The sequence below is a fragment of the Epinephelus lanceolatus genome, chromosome 2, assembly GCF_041903045.1.
Source record: "Epinephelus lanceolatus isolate andai-2023 chromosome 2, ASM4190304v1, whole genome shotgun sequence".
Lineage (NCBI taxonomy): Eukaryota > Metazoa > Chordata > Actinopteri > Perciformes > Serranidae > Epinephelus > Epinephelus lanceolatus.
Genome location: NC_135735.1, coordinates 34,024,104 through 34,040,825, shown reverse-complemented (window position 1 = coordinate 34,040,825; position 16,722 = coordinate 34,024,104). Strand labels below are relative to the sequence as shown.

The window sequence follows — 16,722 nt, the reverse complement described above, 5'->3', positions numbered from 1 at the left end:
TAACACCATAAAGTCACTTTGATGTTTTTATTCTTTTGAACTTTGCACAAAAGGAAAGAGAAAGCATACATTTGTATAATGCAGTTCATAATGCATCCTCTCCTCCGACTCCTCTGTGAATAAGACGAGGCCTTCCCTTCAGCAGATATGAACATAAAAACACCTCTTGTGCAGTACACACTGGTGCCTTGTAAATATTCAGCACCTGTCCAAAAAGCAAAACTTGCACAGATAAATAAAATTCATTTAGTGATTTTGTAAGAAATGTTCTGACCTTAAGACCAGTGATTCTCTCATCATACTCAATAACCCACAGATAATTATGGTCTTTAATCAACCATTCGACACCATTCACCTGAAAGTGATTATTGAATTTAACAATGACTTTTTGACATAACAGAAACCACTGTCTTCCAATCAAACTGCTCCATGTGCTCACAGTCAGATGGGATGTCAACAGAAGCATCAGCCGCAGTATAATGATAAATACCTGACCTCATATCTGAACGATGATTATGAAAAATAGAGTACCGGAAAGATAACAAATGCAACTGATGAGTAAGCTACGCCTCCAGAGCCAACCAAACTGTGCATTAAACAACATTTTTAACTACATTATCAAACATTTCATCCAGAAAGTAATATTTCATATGTGTGTAAAAACCACCATTGGCATTCGTATGAACAGTGAAACAGCTAAGACATGTTTAAATGTAACAGCTAGCAGTAACATAAGGCAGACAACAGATGTGTGTGGATCATAACTCCTGTCTGATATTGGCAGTTTGAAGATTTTTGTTCTATAAAAGTGTAATCTTAAGGCTTCTACGTCAGTGACTGTGCGGTAACATTCAGTACAAAAACTGTAACCACGGAGAACAATTACAATCTGAATGGACATTTGATTAGCCTGCCGCCCCCTTTAATCAGACTGGGTTTAGTGCAAAAAAACTGAATAGGCTCTGATTATTCACTGGGAACTGAAGGATATAAAAGCTTCCAGGCTAGCGCTTAAAATAGTACCACAACTGGTTACGAAATAGCAAACGTGCACTTTTTAAAAAATCTAATATGGCTCCATATTTCCCTGAAGACCAAATATCTGGGGACGACTCTGAAATCCTTCACTGTACACTACAAATTTCCAAATTTAGCATTGTCCCCCATTTTGTAGTGCTGTCTTGAGTTCGTAAATAATCCAACAAGCATGACTTTCTTCTTCATACGTGAACAATTTGAGACACAGCTCAAGTGTTGGTTGACGTGGCCGCTAACCTCCAGGTTTCAGCATAAATATCTGGAGGACTTCGGGGCAACCCATTCATTCTCCATCGGGTCAGACGGAGACGTAACATTATGCTATGCTAACCTTTGATCTGCTCACAACCTCTCCTAGCTACTTGGAATAAACAAACACTTTGATCTAACAAAACCTGACGCTTCGAGCCAAGGAGACCAACAACACAGGACGCAGGAAGGAGTCTCGAAATAAATACATCAGTAGTTCAAAGGAAGAAAACAGAGAGACAGAGACACTTCTTCCCAGTGAGTTAGAATACTTTAAACTAGACTTTGTGCCTGATTCATAATGTCAATAATGGCTCTGGGGAGGAAAATGGTCCTTCCTCACCAGATTATTGCAACAGCTATCAAGGCCAAGCATTTTGGTCCCTTTCCCAGTGACTCAAAAGCAAAGTGGCGTGGTTAATAAATACTTCAAACACAAGTGCATTTGGGAGAAAACATATACCTCAATCTTAACATGTTGATCCATTTCAATATTCCCCAGTTTCTCTCATTGGAATCAGCTGCTTTCAAAATGTTGGCAAGTGTTTTAGGAATCTGAATTTAGTGTGGACCACATGCTCCACTCATGAAACAAGCTATCAGATGAATCCAGGTCAACAGTACGACCCCTTACCAACTGTCTTACAAACACATCTTCATTTTAATACATGACTTTATATATAATTGAGTCATTTTTACCAAGGCATGAGATTATTTCACTTGTTTCCACTTTTTAAAATCATGTTTCAATATCTCACAGCGACTGCTTTAAACTAGTCTTACGCAAAGAGAAATGCCTGAATCATTAAAGGAAACTGCACTGGGAACAAGTGGAATCATCTCACACCATTTACATAATAAGACATGAAGGCTGAATCTGAGATAAAATGACTTTAAATATTTCAGTTTTTTTGCACTGGGCTACTTCGATCATGTATCAAGAGGCCACTTTGATATGGAATTGAAAAGTACACTGCATATTGAAATCTTTAAATTCATAAAAAAATAAATTGGAAACCTGCCTGGAGCGATGTCTGACTCCAGTGTCAAAAACAAAGAGAATAAGTTAAAGTCATATTTGCTACCTTTTACATATTCCCATCAAAATGACTCACGCTGACACTGGTTTTAACAAGGCTGGCAAAAACTATTGGTCTGTCATGGCAACTTGATGTGCACAGACGCTTTCCAAGATTTTTTTTTTGCCTCTTCCTTGGATTTTTCACATTAACAAGATATCTCATAAGAAATAAAATCTTCAAAAACAAATAGACTTACAAACACCAGAGTGAAATCTGCTACTGATTTATATTATTGGTGCTTGCAGCATCATCTGTGGTCCCAGCAGAGGCAGTCCCCGTTGTATGCAGTGTCATCCAGAATCTGTAATTCTGATCTCAGGTAGGACCACTTTGACACCTTTTATGCAAAGAAGGGGGCTCCATTTGAAAAAAAAAAAAAAAAAAAAAAAAAAAAAATCTGATAAAGGGGAGAGCCAATGCTATGAAGAAGAAGCCTGAGAGACATCATAGTCTATGATGAGCTGTTTGATGTAGGACAGTTTCTCATGGAGATACTCGCAGCGTTTCTTCTCTTCCCGGTAGCCTGGGAACTTCTGTGGAGAGAAAGACACTGTTTAACAAAGGTTTTCACACTATTCTCAACCATCTAATAAACAGTTTTTTCCTCAGCCAAATGATGATAATACCCAAGGATAAGAAATATAATAATAAAGAGGTGGAAATAAATGGAATAATATGCAGGGCAATTGCAAAAGGTCTACATCTCCTTGCATGCTTGTCTACTTCCAGAAACACTTCAAATAAAGCATGCTCATCACTTCACTGCTGACTTTTTAGTCGATATCTCCACAGTTTTCTGCCGTTTGCACTTGGTACTGATCATTATCATCACCACACAATGCTAATCCCAGAGTTCTGACTTCACATATTAAGTCAGTAATGTTGTGATTATCTTATATCTAACGTGACTGCATAGCTAATTATTTGATAGTTTGATTGAGTTGCCCACTTTAAAGGGTAACTTCTGTAAATTTAACTTGGACCCTACTTATAGATGATTTTGAGTCTAGGTGACAAACGGACAACAATTTATGAAATTGGTTCAGTACTGAGTAAGAACGTTGCAGCCAGCAGCCACAAAACAGGCTGCGATGAAAACCCTTGGGGCATTTGCGCATCAACAATTTACATCCAGTAATCATTCAAGATTTCTGCTTAAAGAAGTATTTCACTGCTGGAATGCTGGCCTTTTAATAAAACTAAGCTGTCTATGCAGGAAAGGCACAAACAATTTTGAAACTGGTGCTACATGATCATTGAAAACAGAGAAAAAGAGTGAGAAAACCTACAAGTAGCAGAATGCACTGCACTGGGTGACATAATGCAAGTTCATCTGTTTCAAACAATGGCAGCCTGCTGGCAAGAAACAATGCCATATTACAGTTAAATTTGATCAGGTTTTGGTCTGAGTTTGAGAAACAGAGAGAGGGGCGGGTCCGTCTCTTGATCTGCTTCTATTCTCTTGGTGGCAACATGTGTGGTGAGCAACATGAAAAGGCTGAAGTACAGCCTGTAGTTCCATCAACAGCCTGAGAGCCAGCAAAACTCCACCACATGACGTGGTTTGCATTAATTTGTGTCATCTTGCGGAGTTTTGCAGGGGGAGGGATATCTAGGCACTGGTTAGATGGAGGGAAGTTTTCCACAGTTCATTTACACATACTACCCACATTGTTTTGATACAGAACTGGTTGAATAATGGCGAAGTCTCCCTTTAATGACATGTAGGTCTCTAAACATGTATTGTATTGCATAAAACAAGATTCCTGTGTGATTTATTTAAGGAGACAAAGCCAATCCAACAAAATAACTTACCTTTCTATACTTGTTGTACTTTTCTAGTATTTGGTCTTCCATTATCTAGATGGTACAAAACACAAATCATTAAATTGTGTGATATACACTGTACACATAGTGTTACTTTAATGGTATAAAACAAAACCTTTGCATTTATTGTATCAGATCAGATCTGGTAGTATGTAGTATGTACCTTATATTCTTGAGTGCCGGGGGACAAGCTTTTGATCTTGGATCCCAGCTGAACAAACATGTGAGTTATGGTGGCGATCCGTGAGTGGAGGTCTTTGTATTCATCATACTCTGCACAGAAATCCTTCTGGTACCTCTCGCGCTGCTCCAAACTCATGATGGTGCCGTATGTGCTAAAAGGGGACACACAATTACAATTTAAATACCTCATAGTATTCTACAAAAGGCTTTTTCCTAACGTTTCATTATGTGCAGTACCTCTTTTGGGCACAAGAGAGCAGCATAGGGATACAGATACCACTAAAGATTCAGGTGTACCTCACCATCGGAGAAAACCCTTTATTGGCTGCTACAGTAGAACTGGTTTTATACGAAAGTACTAGCAGTAAATACAAAGAAAAAAGTCTGTCTACTGTTTTGTAACAAGACCAACCACAGTAAGTCTGGTAGCTGAAATGAATTCCTCTTGTGGATGGAGAAAAAAACTGCAAACATGCAGTTAAAATGGGATCGTTAATTGTTAGATGTGGATGTTTACACCCGCTGTTTGTTCTCCACACATATTTTAACACATAATATATCTCAAATGTGTTAAAAGGAAACTACGCCAAGTGATACCACATGGAACAAACACTACAAAATGATTTTAAAACATGTTTACACTCACAGCACATAATCTGGCTTCTCTTCAGAGGCCACAGCGTTTGTGATGTCAGGATCTGGAATAAGCACAGGATAAAGAAAATGACATTAGCTCCAGCTGAGTCAATACACTCATCTACATGATACTTTGTCATTGTCTAAATGTTAAGCAATGTGTTTTTGATTTGGAAAAGGCAGTGTGAGAGTGTGTGTGTGTGCCCGGCTGTGTGCAGACTAGCTGAGAGCTTGTGGGTATCAGGAGACATGTCAGCTTAGAGACACAAAGCACTGCTCGGGCTGTTGTTGAGTATATCAGCCACATAACACACTGAGGACTCAAGAGAATGAGCTTAAGGGAGCAGGCACAGTCACGCTTATGAGATAATACTGTATAAATGCAGCAGTGGGCTGTCAGACAAACAGCTGCTCAGAGAGACCTCACACCACCGGTCATCAGCTCAAAGTCCGTGTGATTAACCTGTTGTTTTGTAGGCAAGTGTGGAGCAGAAACGACAGTTCAGCAGTGTTTTGGGGACAGGGCCATTGCCTGATAATAGACGCAATATATAAAGCAAAAAGTCAGAGAAGCAATTAAAAGGGACAGTTCACCCCAAAAATCTAAACTTATCAGCTATATATCAATCCAGATAGTTTTGGTGTGAGCGTACTTGAACACTTTAGACCTCAAAAATAAGGAGGATTTCAAAACCAAAGCAAACTCTGACTCCGACTCAGACTTTGTTTCCTGAATTCTGGTGACTTCTAAAGATTGAAAATAACAAAGAAATAAGTTCACTGCAACAGAAGTTTTGTGTTTAACACTTGTAATAATTCCCAGGAAAGAATGAAGAATAATTTGGCCCTCTGGCATTAACTCATCAGTTTTCATTCATTGAATTCATCACACCGTGCAACACAGGTGCTTGACAGAAATTTCAACAATTCGTCTTTCCAAAATGTCTGAAATTTGCTTGAGTATTTCTTTCTGTTTGCACTCTGTATGCTGTATTTCACTCTCAGTCTCACTCACTGAGGATGGCGAGGAGTGAGCAGCTCTCTTGCATGTCACTGTGTTGTGTAACTGTATTGTCGTACAGGCGGAAACATTGGAGTCTCAGATTCGTGGGGCTTATACACTGTGCAGTGCCAGGTTGTGATGAGGAAAAGAGAAAAAAAGGTGTGAAGATTTGTTGGAAGATAAATAAATAAATAAATAAATGTTGGGAGATACGGTTGGCAGGTGTAGTTCAGTAAAAATAAAATAGTTCCAACATTAAACTGCTCACAAGGTCTGTGGATTACCTTGAGTAACCAGGTCATGATTTCTGGAAGAAGACATTGCTGTTGAGTTTGTTAAATGTATTTTTTGGCACTTTGAACACCACAAGCTGAGTGCCATCTCGTTCCATTACATTTGAGAGAAGACAAATATATCTCCAACATTCTGCAACTCACAGCAAAGCAATCTAGATTGATAAATAGCACTGTTATTGTTGAATTTGGGGTGATATGTCCAAACTTTCTCTGAGTCTGACTGTCACATGGAAGTCAAAATGGAGTAAGTTTATCTTGATATACAAAAATGTGGTTCTATCAACACTTCTCTTCATCAATGTGTTGGTTTCAAGTTGTAATCAAACATTATAAGAGAAATGCTTTAATCAGTCACAAGAAAAGTCTACGTAAAAAAGAAAAACAGGTCTTACTGTCAAGTTTGTCTGGGTTCTGCTTGAGATCAGGACTCGTCTCCAACCACTCACTGCCCTTGTTATCTTTGATCCACTCCCGCTCCTTGTCTTTGTGCTTTTTAGATTTCTTCTTCCTGTGCTGGCTGCTGGTGTGCTGCTGATACGAGCAGTCAGAGTCACCCTGCGGTGGCTGGTGGCTGCTTACTTTGGGTTCTTTCTCTCTGCTCTCTGAGACGCATGTGTCAGAGGTGTTAGACAGTTTGTGCATTAGAGGAAAGCCACTGTGGCCCCCTGGTAAGCCATTTTGGTTGCCAGTGTGGTTACTTGTCCGTTGAAACTCAGTCTTTGTGTGGAAACTGGGGTTGAGGGTGGGAGCTGCAATGTCGTGCCCTTTACTGTTTAAGAGTCCGTTTACTGCGGGCTGCTGCTGCAACCTCTGGTCCACAAGTTTTTGTCTCTTAACAGCAAGACTGTCCACTGGGTCAGAAGGCATGGGACGTTTCTGGGAAAGGAAGAAAACACAGACAGAAATCAACCTTTATATTTCTGTACAGAGCCATAAACAATCTGCAACACAGCTTGTCAATATGATGTCAAACTCTGACTGTTAGTCTACATAGAAAATACCATTTACAACCTTTTCTTTTATACTTCACCTGTCAGCTGTCATCTAAAACCAACAAGCCAAAGACAATATATAATACAAACTTATTTACACATAAGCATTGTTAAAAACAGATTGGTCACTTTCACATATGTTAAAATTGTACTGAAAAATATAACAGCTATTTACCACTGCAGCATTTTTGGCTGTACTGTGATGTAGTGTTGTATCGTCTGAGGTCTTCAGCATCGACACATTTGCTTGAAGATTCCTTGATTGGTGGCTGATGTGTGGCTGCAACTTCCTGTTAAACAGAAACAACAAGAGACTTTGCAGTTGAAGACAAAATATACCAAAAATATTACCAATGTGGTATTTGCAGACATTCAACAAGCAAAGTTTATGTGGATCTACAGGAGAACTAACAAAACTGAGCATGATAATGAAACAGATTACAGCGGGGAGCTGTGAGAAACAACTGTGGCTGTAAAAAAGACATTTTTCATGTCCAATTAGTATTCTGCTGACAATAAAAAAACAAAAAACACAGACTGAATCAAAGTGAAATGGGCTGTGTAATGAGAAACAGGTGTAATTATCAGTTTGCTGAGGTTTAGCTTGTGCCTGTGACTCACCTGGCCAGCAGCCTGCTGATGAGCTGTCTCTCCTCCTCGCTGTAGCCTGGCCAGTCTCTCTGCACGTGCTTGTAGAAGTCATCCCTCAGCAGGTAGCTGCTGTCTTTGGGATTCACTTTAGCCACCTAAAACACAATATAGCACAGGATGTTACTTTCACCCATTAAAGTCTTGAATGTCTGACTTTTATCACACCTGAGCACACAGCTCCAACGTATATTAAAGAAATCTGTAATCTTCTCTGAAATAATACACTCCACTGGAGTCACAAAAAATTAAAATCTGCTTCTTTGATGTTCGATTATGTAAAGTAATGTCCTGGGATTTATCAGCATCTAGAATTAAAATTCCAGTCATACACATAAACAAGAAAGAGACAATACTTTTTTCCTAACAGGGAATGTATTGGGCCCCAGCTATTTGCTGTGTCTGTCTGCTGTTGGTGCACAGAGGGAAATTAGAGCTTCTTCCCTGAGAACAGCTGCCTGCTGTGAACGAAAACAACACCTCTTCATGCACGTGTGCTAACTTGGTATGACTTGGTTTGACACGGTGCATCAGCCCAGCGCGACAGGGATTTGTATCTCCATACCACAGGGATATCTGCTGAAAGATGTGTCTTTAACTGTTGAGCTGCATGTCTTGAGTCGATGATGTATAAAAGCAATACTCTGCCTAGTGCTGTTTACAATTGGTCTGTGCAATTGCATTTTAAACTGATGAAGTATCTGCAATGTTTGAAAACAGCAGCTGAGGCTATTTAAACATGCTGCTGTATCGTCACTTAATAATGATGAAGCCCATTCGATCATTATGTCAAGCTGCTTGGAGGCAGTCGGGCACACTTTGGCCCGACTCTGGAAGTGGTCAATTTTGAGCTTGAGTTATGGAAATGCATATCAACGGGGTATGATTTGACTCTGTGCGGCCAAAAGAGCCAATAGAAAAGCCCTACATGAGAGCGGTGAGAGGTACCACCAAACACGGTCCCTAACTGGAGCCCTGAACGTGCTGAAAGCGGCACTTCCACATTCCTGAAAATCAAAACCCTTTTTCTGCCATTTTGTTCCCATCTGAGAGTCTCAGGCTTTAACCTCCTCTCTAATCTCATCAGACTGACTTTCTCAGAGGACATCTGTCTTTCTGGGTCCTCCTGACAGAGTGGCCCGCCCCTGTGCAAACACAATCTCTGCAGAGACAATTACAGCATCAACCTAATTACACACATGCACGGACACAAAAACCACATGCATGCACAGGCATCGACAAGCACAAGGGCAATAAATACACACACATGCACACACACGCACACCAGTGCTGACAGCACAAACACACAAACATCATTTAGGAATAACAAAAAAAATGTATACAGGAGACTCACATAAAGTAAATGTTTCTAAATTAGATCACAGGTTGAATTAAAGCACAGCTGGCCCCTGGTTTCTTTCAATACACAATTATGTATTTGCAAGCTGAAACGTAGATCTCGATTGTTCACAGTCTGGGTCACATACATTTCAGAAACATGATATTAAACACTGCCAAGCGAATGGTTTTTTTGCTCTGCTGTTGAGTGGAAAGGGTTTATTAATGGTGTTAGGTGCATTTTACGATGTGACAATAGCTGGCTGTAGCAATACTGTAGCGTTTCTATGCATGATACTTGTAGGGAGTGTGTAAATGTATAGGCCAAATGTGTTTAGGCAAAAACACACGTGACAATGTCCACAATGTTTTTTTTAGATGTGTTCAGGATTATACAAGTCATATAAATGTTTAAAACCTCTGTGTGCAAACCAATTATGCACACATGTAAGTGATATGTGTACATACACACACACACACACACACACACACATACACGCACTATTTCTGCATACCTCCTCCAGTATGGCACCCAGCTCGGCCTTGTCCTTGGGGCCTGCTCTTTCTCTTTCCAGCCACAGCAGCAGCTCCGGTTTCCTGTAGGGCTTGAGAGCTAGGAGGTGGATGATGCGCTCCCTCAAGGGCTTCTGGGTCGGTGTGGACATACCGCCGTTCCTCCGGTTGTTGGTGAACTGCTTATGGAAGCTGCTGTCTGACGCAGACAGAGGAGCCGGCCTCTTTTGGTACTTCACACATTTACCTTATGACACAGAAGTAGATAAGGAGAACAAGATTCATGTCTAAGTGATACTCAGTCATACATTGGAATTCTTAAAGGAGCTGTATGTGACGTTCAGAACAATAATATAACAGCAAACCACTATTTGCTATGTAAAGATATAGTGGGGTAAAGGCATCCTGAGCAGAGAGTAAAGTCACGCTCCCTCTGTGTGCGTTGTAATCCAAGCTTCTCTTTTCTCTGTTGTGGCAGACTGTTCTATCACGTGCAGGTGAGTCCCTGTGAGTGTGTCCCACTAGATAGCAAATTGTTGCTTCTCTGCACTGTGCTCATACAGTGGTTACCGCTAAAATCAGGATGGCGTTGCTGTGGAAGCATAGCACCCACCCTCTAGTCCCCGCCAGGTAACAAGGTTAACTCTGCTGGCACTGTTGCCATTGTGAGTGCTGTTTAAGGAGTTAGCTACTAGCTGCTGGATCAGACACCTCCATGTTGAGAACCATATGCAGACAATGTCGCCCCAGACTCTGAATCATACACTCCTTTTCCCACCAAAATTAGCGTGTCTATGCGGGTTTTTAAATGCAGGAAAATCTGTTAAAATTAGGCGATAGACTCTTTTCTGATCGGCAGTAGACAAACATGCCTTTTATTTTGTGGCATTTTCTTTCTGGTGTGTTACATTCGACATCACAGACAGGCCAGAAAGAATGTGCGAGCGTTATTTGGACGGAGATGGACAGTATTTTTTGGCAGTTTGTCATTGCATTACGCAGGCAAAGGGGTTAAAATTAGTGCGTCCACCAGGGTGTCTTATTTCCATCACTGCCCATCAGAGCCGATGGGAGCTGGAGCTGATAAAAACCAGTGACTACTGCAAAGTTATTTGTCCCTTGAGTTAATGCCATTTGTAAAGCTTTCCCATTAAATACAAAAGCCAGATGTTAGTGGGTGTAAGTGGTTTTTTTTGTCCAGCTGGAAAGAGGCTAGCCTATAGATGTGCTCTGAATGTTGCACATTACTCCTTTAAGTTGTATTTGTATCACATTTCCCCCAAAGTTTACACAATATAAGGAAATTTATTTTACATCTTTCTAAGGGGTGTTAGTATAAGTGTATTGGTGTACTGTGGTATGTGTCTTTTAGTATGTGTATTGTGGTATATGTTGATGATGTATGTGTTATGGTATATATACAGTGGTATGTAAATTATAGTGTGTGTATTGTGGTATTTGTATTTCATTGTGCCTTCTTTTTTTTCAGTGTGTTGTGGTTTTATGATGTTTAAAACTGTTTATTGTAATAACACTGTAGGCCAACATGTAAAAGCCCAACTAGGGACGAGAGTTGAAAATTAGCAATGGCTATCCAAGTCTGTGCAACACATCAGTCTTATACCCTGTGTTGGAACTGTGTTAAATTGTATCGTACCTAGCAAATAAATAAAAATAACTTGTTGCCTTTAAATCGGTCTCAGTCACAAGAAATCTAATTTTAGGAATTCCCTGACATTTAGCGAGACTTAAGCTCATTGGAACTAATTTGTGAGCCTGGAGGAAGGAAGATCTGCAACAGGACCTCAGTGAAATGTACCATGCAAACATTAAAACAAAAGGCATTTCATACTTTTACATAGTAGAACAACCGCAAAAATGTGACAGACAAGGTTCAAGGCAGCCAGATTTTTAAAAACTCTCACCACTTCTACCTGTTCTGCTGGTTGACCAATGAGGCAACATGCATTAAAATACCCTCTAGTAACCTTTATCTCTGGCTCCCATGTGCATGTTGGCCTGCAGCTATTTGTCGCCAGATGTAAACCCCCCATAGATCATTGCTTACATCTCTGCTGCAGACAGACAGGGCAGTGAAAGCTATCTCTCTGTGCTAATCCCATTACAGGTTAATCTGTGCTTTGAAGGTCAGAGTGGGGCAGAGGTACAGGAAGGGAGGGCTTTTCTTTCAACCACAAAATTATGTCCTGCCAAGTGATAATAATTTTAATCTACCAGCAGTCATTCATCCTGAAAAAAAAAACAAATACACAGAAATATGTAATAATTATGTCATGTGTTATATATTATGGGATGCACGGGGTGTCAGATGCATGCTCCATAGGCTTTGACATGCCTGATAATATGCACTGTGTTCACAACTACCTCCTGGGGCTGAAATGGGAATGCAGACTGCAGTTATTAAATGTTTCCCTACAGGAATATATGTTGCTTAGTCACCTTCAACTTAAGGTCTGATGTTACACAATCCTCACAGTCTAAATTTGGTCTAAACCACCAAGAGCTCCAGCTTCCCAAGAGCTCCAGCACTGACACAGGGGTCTAAATCATGCCAAGAAGCAAAATTGCATAACAACGAAAAAGGTTGGAGAAAAAAAAAGAAAAAGAAAGTCTCTTTTCATAACATGAATGTGTTGTAAAGTGTAATTGATGGTCAAGATCTGAGAAAACACACACACAAACTGCGTGTCTGCCAAAATTTAAACATTGGAGACCGCAGCATTGTTTGCAACAACAGTGAGACATTTCAGCACAAGCTTGCGGCACCACGCTGCAGGAGAATTAAGCTGTTGCTGAAGAAAATGAACTACTTACAGCCTTGTGGAGATAATATTTCATCTTCGTAAGCCAAGTTTTAGAGATACACCCCCATCACTTCTTCCAAAGAAACTACACTCTTGAACAGAACAAACAGGAAGAACCTAGCTTTGAATCTTTGAATTGGCCTTGTACCTCTGAAATGATGGTTAAAGACAGAAGCTGCTGACTTTGACCATCACCAAACTTTCATTTGGTCCAGCACTCTTCAAAGCCAGATGTGAGAGGAAAGACAGAATAGGACTTGACAACAAAGTGACAACCAAAAGCCAAAAAATGGTATAAAATAATAAACATAAGAGACAAGAGTTAGCTTTAAGTCTGCTCTGTATAACCTGAATTATGGCCAACACATCTGGTTTCATTACACATTAAAATAGGAAAATATCTGGTTTTCAGCTTAAGGCAATGAATATGGCAATATTTTTTTCATGTGAGGTAAATATTTCTATTACTTTTATTGGTGCTATTATATTTCTATTTTCTGTTTTTATATGCCATCACATTCAATTTGCTGTTCCCCCTCCAAGCTTTAAGCCGTTTGGTCTTTCGCCATGAAACTCTGCAGATGCATCATCCTCTGTCCCTCTTTTCTTGCTCCACAGAGACCTCTGGTCTATTCTTACTTGGATGTGTGGCTCCAGGTTTGATCTCAATGGCGGAGCGGCTCCAGCTGTCCTTCTCCACCTGAGACATCCTCTCACGGGTCATCTGGTAGGAGTCGTCGGTGGCACACACTGTGATCTTGTCCTGGATGACACCTTGACCTTCCAGCTGTTCGCGGCCATCACTGCAAAACAAAAGCATAGGGCCACTGAAACCACTGGCTGTACAGTGAGCACTGTAAAGACACAGGCCTATAAGCTGTCTTATAGCAGCATACCAACATAGACGCCATGCGGCATAAAGTGGCTTTGTGGTGGGAGCTGGCTCAGACAGGTCTATGGTTACTGTATGTTATGTCAGACGCTAGATATAGCTCTGCAGCCTGCTACGTGTGAGAAAGCCAGATATCCTGGTTCAAAGCAGGATAGAGCCTGTGGAAAACCACCAGGATTAGTGTGGCTCCTGCCAGCACACTTGCAAAACAAAGTTCATCTTGGACAAATGTTAAAAAGTTTAATACATGAACCTGGGCTGCATTAAGGCTGTAAATAAATCAAAGATTTACTGTGATGCCTTTTTTTTCACATTCATAAAACAGGAGCCTTTTCCCTGCTCCAATTTTAATTTTCACAACACAATTATTTACGTGACCACAGCTCATTTCTCCTCTTATTCCTCTAAATATCGAAACAAATGTAAGGGCGGAGAGAGCAGGATCTTGCCCTCATGCTGTTGCGCTGTTTGTCTTGGCTCCAGCAGCTGACTGGAGCCACAGCGAGTTTGAGCTCAGACCACAGTTAGCCATCTGGCAGCAGGAGGCAGCAACAGAGCAAAACCCTTAGTTTCCGAGCATATCCACTCCGTAAACAAGGCATCACAGGTCTCGGTAATGAGAGGGTCAGCCCAGAAATATACAGGAAATTACAACTGCCCCATCCTGTGTACAGCAAGCAGTGAGCTAACTGTTTCTCACGATGCCCTGACACGAGGGCTCACAGAGAGCTGACTGCTGACCTATGAAGGGGACAAAAGGGTATCATCTGGGGTCACATGAGCCACAACCACTCTATCACATCCAACAATTGCATCTAAAGTTGTTGCGACAGACAGATCTGGAACCTCAGCTAATTCAGGCACACTTCTTAGATTGTTTAAACTACATATTTGCCTTTGCTGATCTATATGAAAAAGAAAAAAAAGATTTCTGGGTGGTTTTCCCTGGAGCATAAGATGGAATTGTGAATCAGGAACAAAACGGTTTAGAGTGCAATTTTTAAAGAAAATAAAATAGTTTAATGCATTAATCCAAGGACATACAGTGTGCAGAGATATGAGGTTTCGGCTGATTGACTCTCTACCTTGAAACATATTGATGGATGCAGTCAAAGCTCGCTTGAGGTTGGTCTTTGCTGTCGCTGGATAGGTAGAAGGAGAAGACGCGAAGAGCAGAGGGTGACTCTGGTGTGGGAGCTGGGATCTTGATGTACTACAAAGAAAAACAGCACAGTCAGATCTGACTTAAACATACAGTCCAACAAACATAGGTGACTGGCATATAGACAAACAAATGACACAGAAAACAGTTCAGTCACTCATATGCCAGGTCTTCCTGTCTGTTTTTAAAAGGCTTTTGTCTTCATAAACAGATTTGGAATACACTGTATGTAAGCACAAGCAAATATAATGGTTTTATTGTTTCACAGACCTGATAACAGCTAGTTATTTTAACTTGTCAGTGTTTTCATAAGACCTCTTGAGTTCATGCATCTTTTGTTATCTTTCAAACTGTCAACTTTTTGTAGGGAAAAGAAATGATCTACTCAGCAGAATTTCAGAGACAAACTCTGCTGCCAAATGTGTTGCAGCCAAGAACACAGGGCCATCCAAACTTTGGGTTTTTTGCAATCAACATAAATCAGTAAAGTTTCTTTTTTCACAACTTAACAGCCCATTGCAAACACCAGGCTCTGACAAGTATACTTAAAACGGTCCTACATAAATAGTTTACTCCAAAATGACACAGAAAGTCTGAAAGCCTGCTACCAGAGGCTGCACTGTTGAACAGAACAAACACCATACTGACAATTAAGAGTCTTCTAGAGCCATACCAGTAGCGGGGCTAAAAATGTACACATACGTAGGTGATAAAAAAGAAAGGGTTACATAGCTGTTGAAATTTAACTGATTTATCCTCTTGGGAGCACGAATGTACTTAACAAATTTAAAGGGAAACTATTATACTCATTTTCAGGGTTAATACTTGTAATTTGGGTTTCTACTAGACACATGCTTATATGCGCTCATGTGCGACTTTATTTTTCTCATACTGTGTGCACTGAAACACCTGTATTCACCCTTTGTCTGAGACCCTCCCGAAAAAGCCTAGTCTGCTCTGATTGGTCAGAGTTTCTGGGTACTGCACATCTCATCATCTCTGCACTGCAATTGCAGCCTAAGGACTGACTGTACTGGAGTATAGCAGCACTATCCATTGTGAAAAATCGCCAGTAAAATCTTTAAAAGCAAAATCTTCACCACCAAACATGCCTGAATGTCCGCTTGTGCCTGAATAAATTTGTATTCACTGTCGGTCTGAAGCGATCGGCTAGCACGTCTTTAAGTGAAACTTTAAAAAAAAAAAAAAAAAAACCCTAGGCTGCTGTGATTGGTCAGAGTTTCTGGGTCCTCTGCATCTGCTCTCTCCAAGCCCCGAGGAATGGCACCAGGCTTCAAAGCCAATTTGACATAGTAGTCAAACATCCCATCACATGATGCCATAGAGCCAAAAAAGACTTTTTTTCCATAGACTTACACTGTGAAAGAGACAACTGTAAATCAGTAGATTTTTTGGGGGGGAATGTTGCAACCTCTGCAAAATAACAGGGATGTGATCCATTTGGTTGGATAACATTTAGAAAGTCTAGAAGAGCCACACACTTAAATCATTTTATCCCTATTCCGGTTAGCAGAGAGCTTAACCCGAAGTTAGCCACTGAAAGTCTCTGGTGCACTTCCTCTATGGGCCCCATCCCCGGAAATTTATACCTATTCGAAGTCGAACTCTTTTGGCTTCATATGCCACTGAGCAACTTTAATGGGAATGATCTGGGGCCCTCCTCCAATGCTGTATCCAGTTCTCATTATACATCCATGGTGCTGTCTGCGTCTCTGCACCACAAGTGCAGCCAGGGAAATGACTGTAACAAAGTATAGCGGCACTTTCTGTTGTGAGATATCACCAGTAAAAGCTTCTAAACCAAAATCTTCACAACCGGATCTTTTCACATTTTTCAGCAGGAATATAATCACAAACCGGACAGATATTTACAACTTCAGCAACCAAGGTCATATGTTTTCCTGGTGTTAGCATGTAGCTATATGTAGCAGTGTACTTGCAACCAGGGAATGATTTTGTATAGAGGCACTTTCTCCCATTAAATATCACCAATAACAGTTTGTGAATACAATTGGAC

General features: G+C 40.6%; 1 protein-coding gene across 1 annotated transcript in view; it reads right to left on the bottom strand.

Annotated features, from left to right (window-relative positions):
- LOC117261541 (RNA polymerase II elongation factor ELL2-like) overlaps positions 1-16,722 on the bottom strand; it is a 31,122-nt gene continuing 14,400 nt past the window's right edge. The window contains exons 3-12 of the mRNA XM_033633950.2: positions 14,608-14,735; positions 13,270-13,433; positions 9,808-10,052; positions 7,928-8,052; positions 7,482-7,596; positions 6,707-7,190; positions 5,026-5,077; positions 4,360-4,531; positions 4,185-4,229; positions 1-2,902 (exon numbers count right to left, since the gene is read on the bottom strand). Of these exons, the coding sequence (XP_033489841.1) occupies positions 2,789-2,902; positions 4,185-4,229; positions 4,360-4,531; positions 5,026-5,077; positions 6,707-7,190; positions 7,482-7,596; positions 7,928-8,052; positions 9,808-10,052; positions 13,270-13,433; positions 14,608-14,735 (1,644 nt within the window). The 3' untranslated portion in view covers positions 1-2,788. The remainder of the gene's footprint in view (positions 2,903-4,184; positions 4,230-4,359; positions 4,532-5,025; positions 5,078-6,706; positions 7,191-7,481; positions 7,597-7,927; positions 8,053-9,807; positions 10,053-13,269; positions 13,434-14,607; positions 14,736-16,722) is intronic.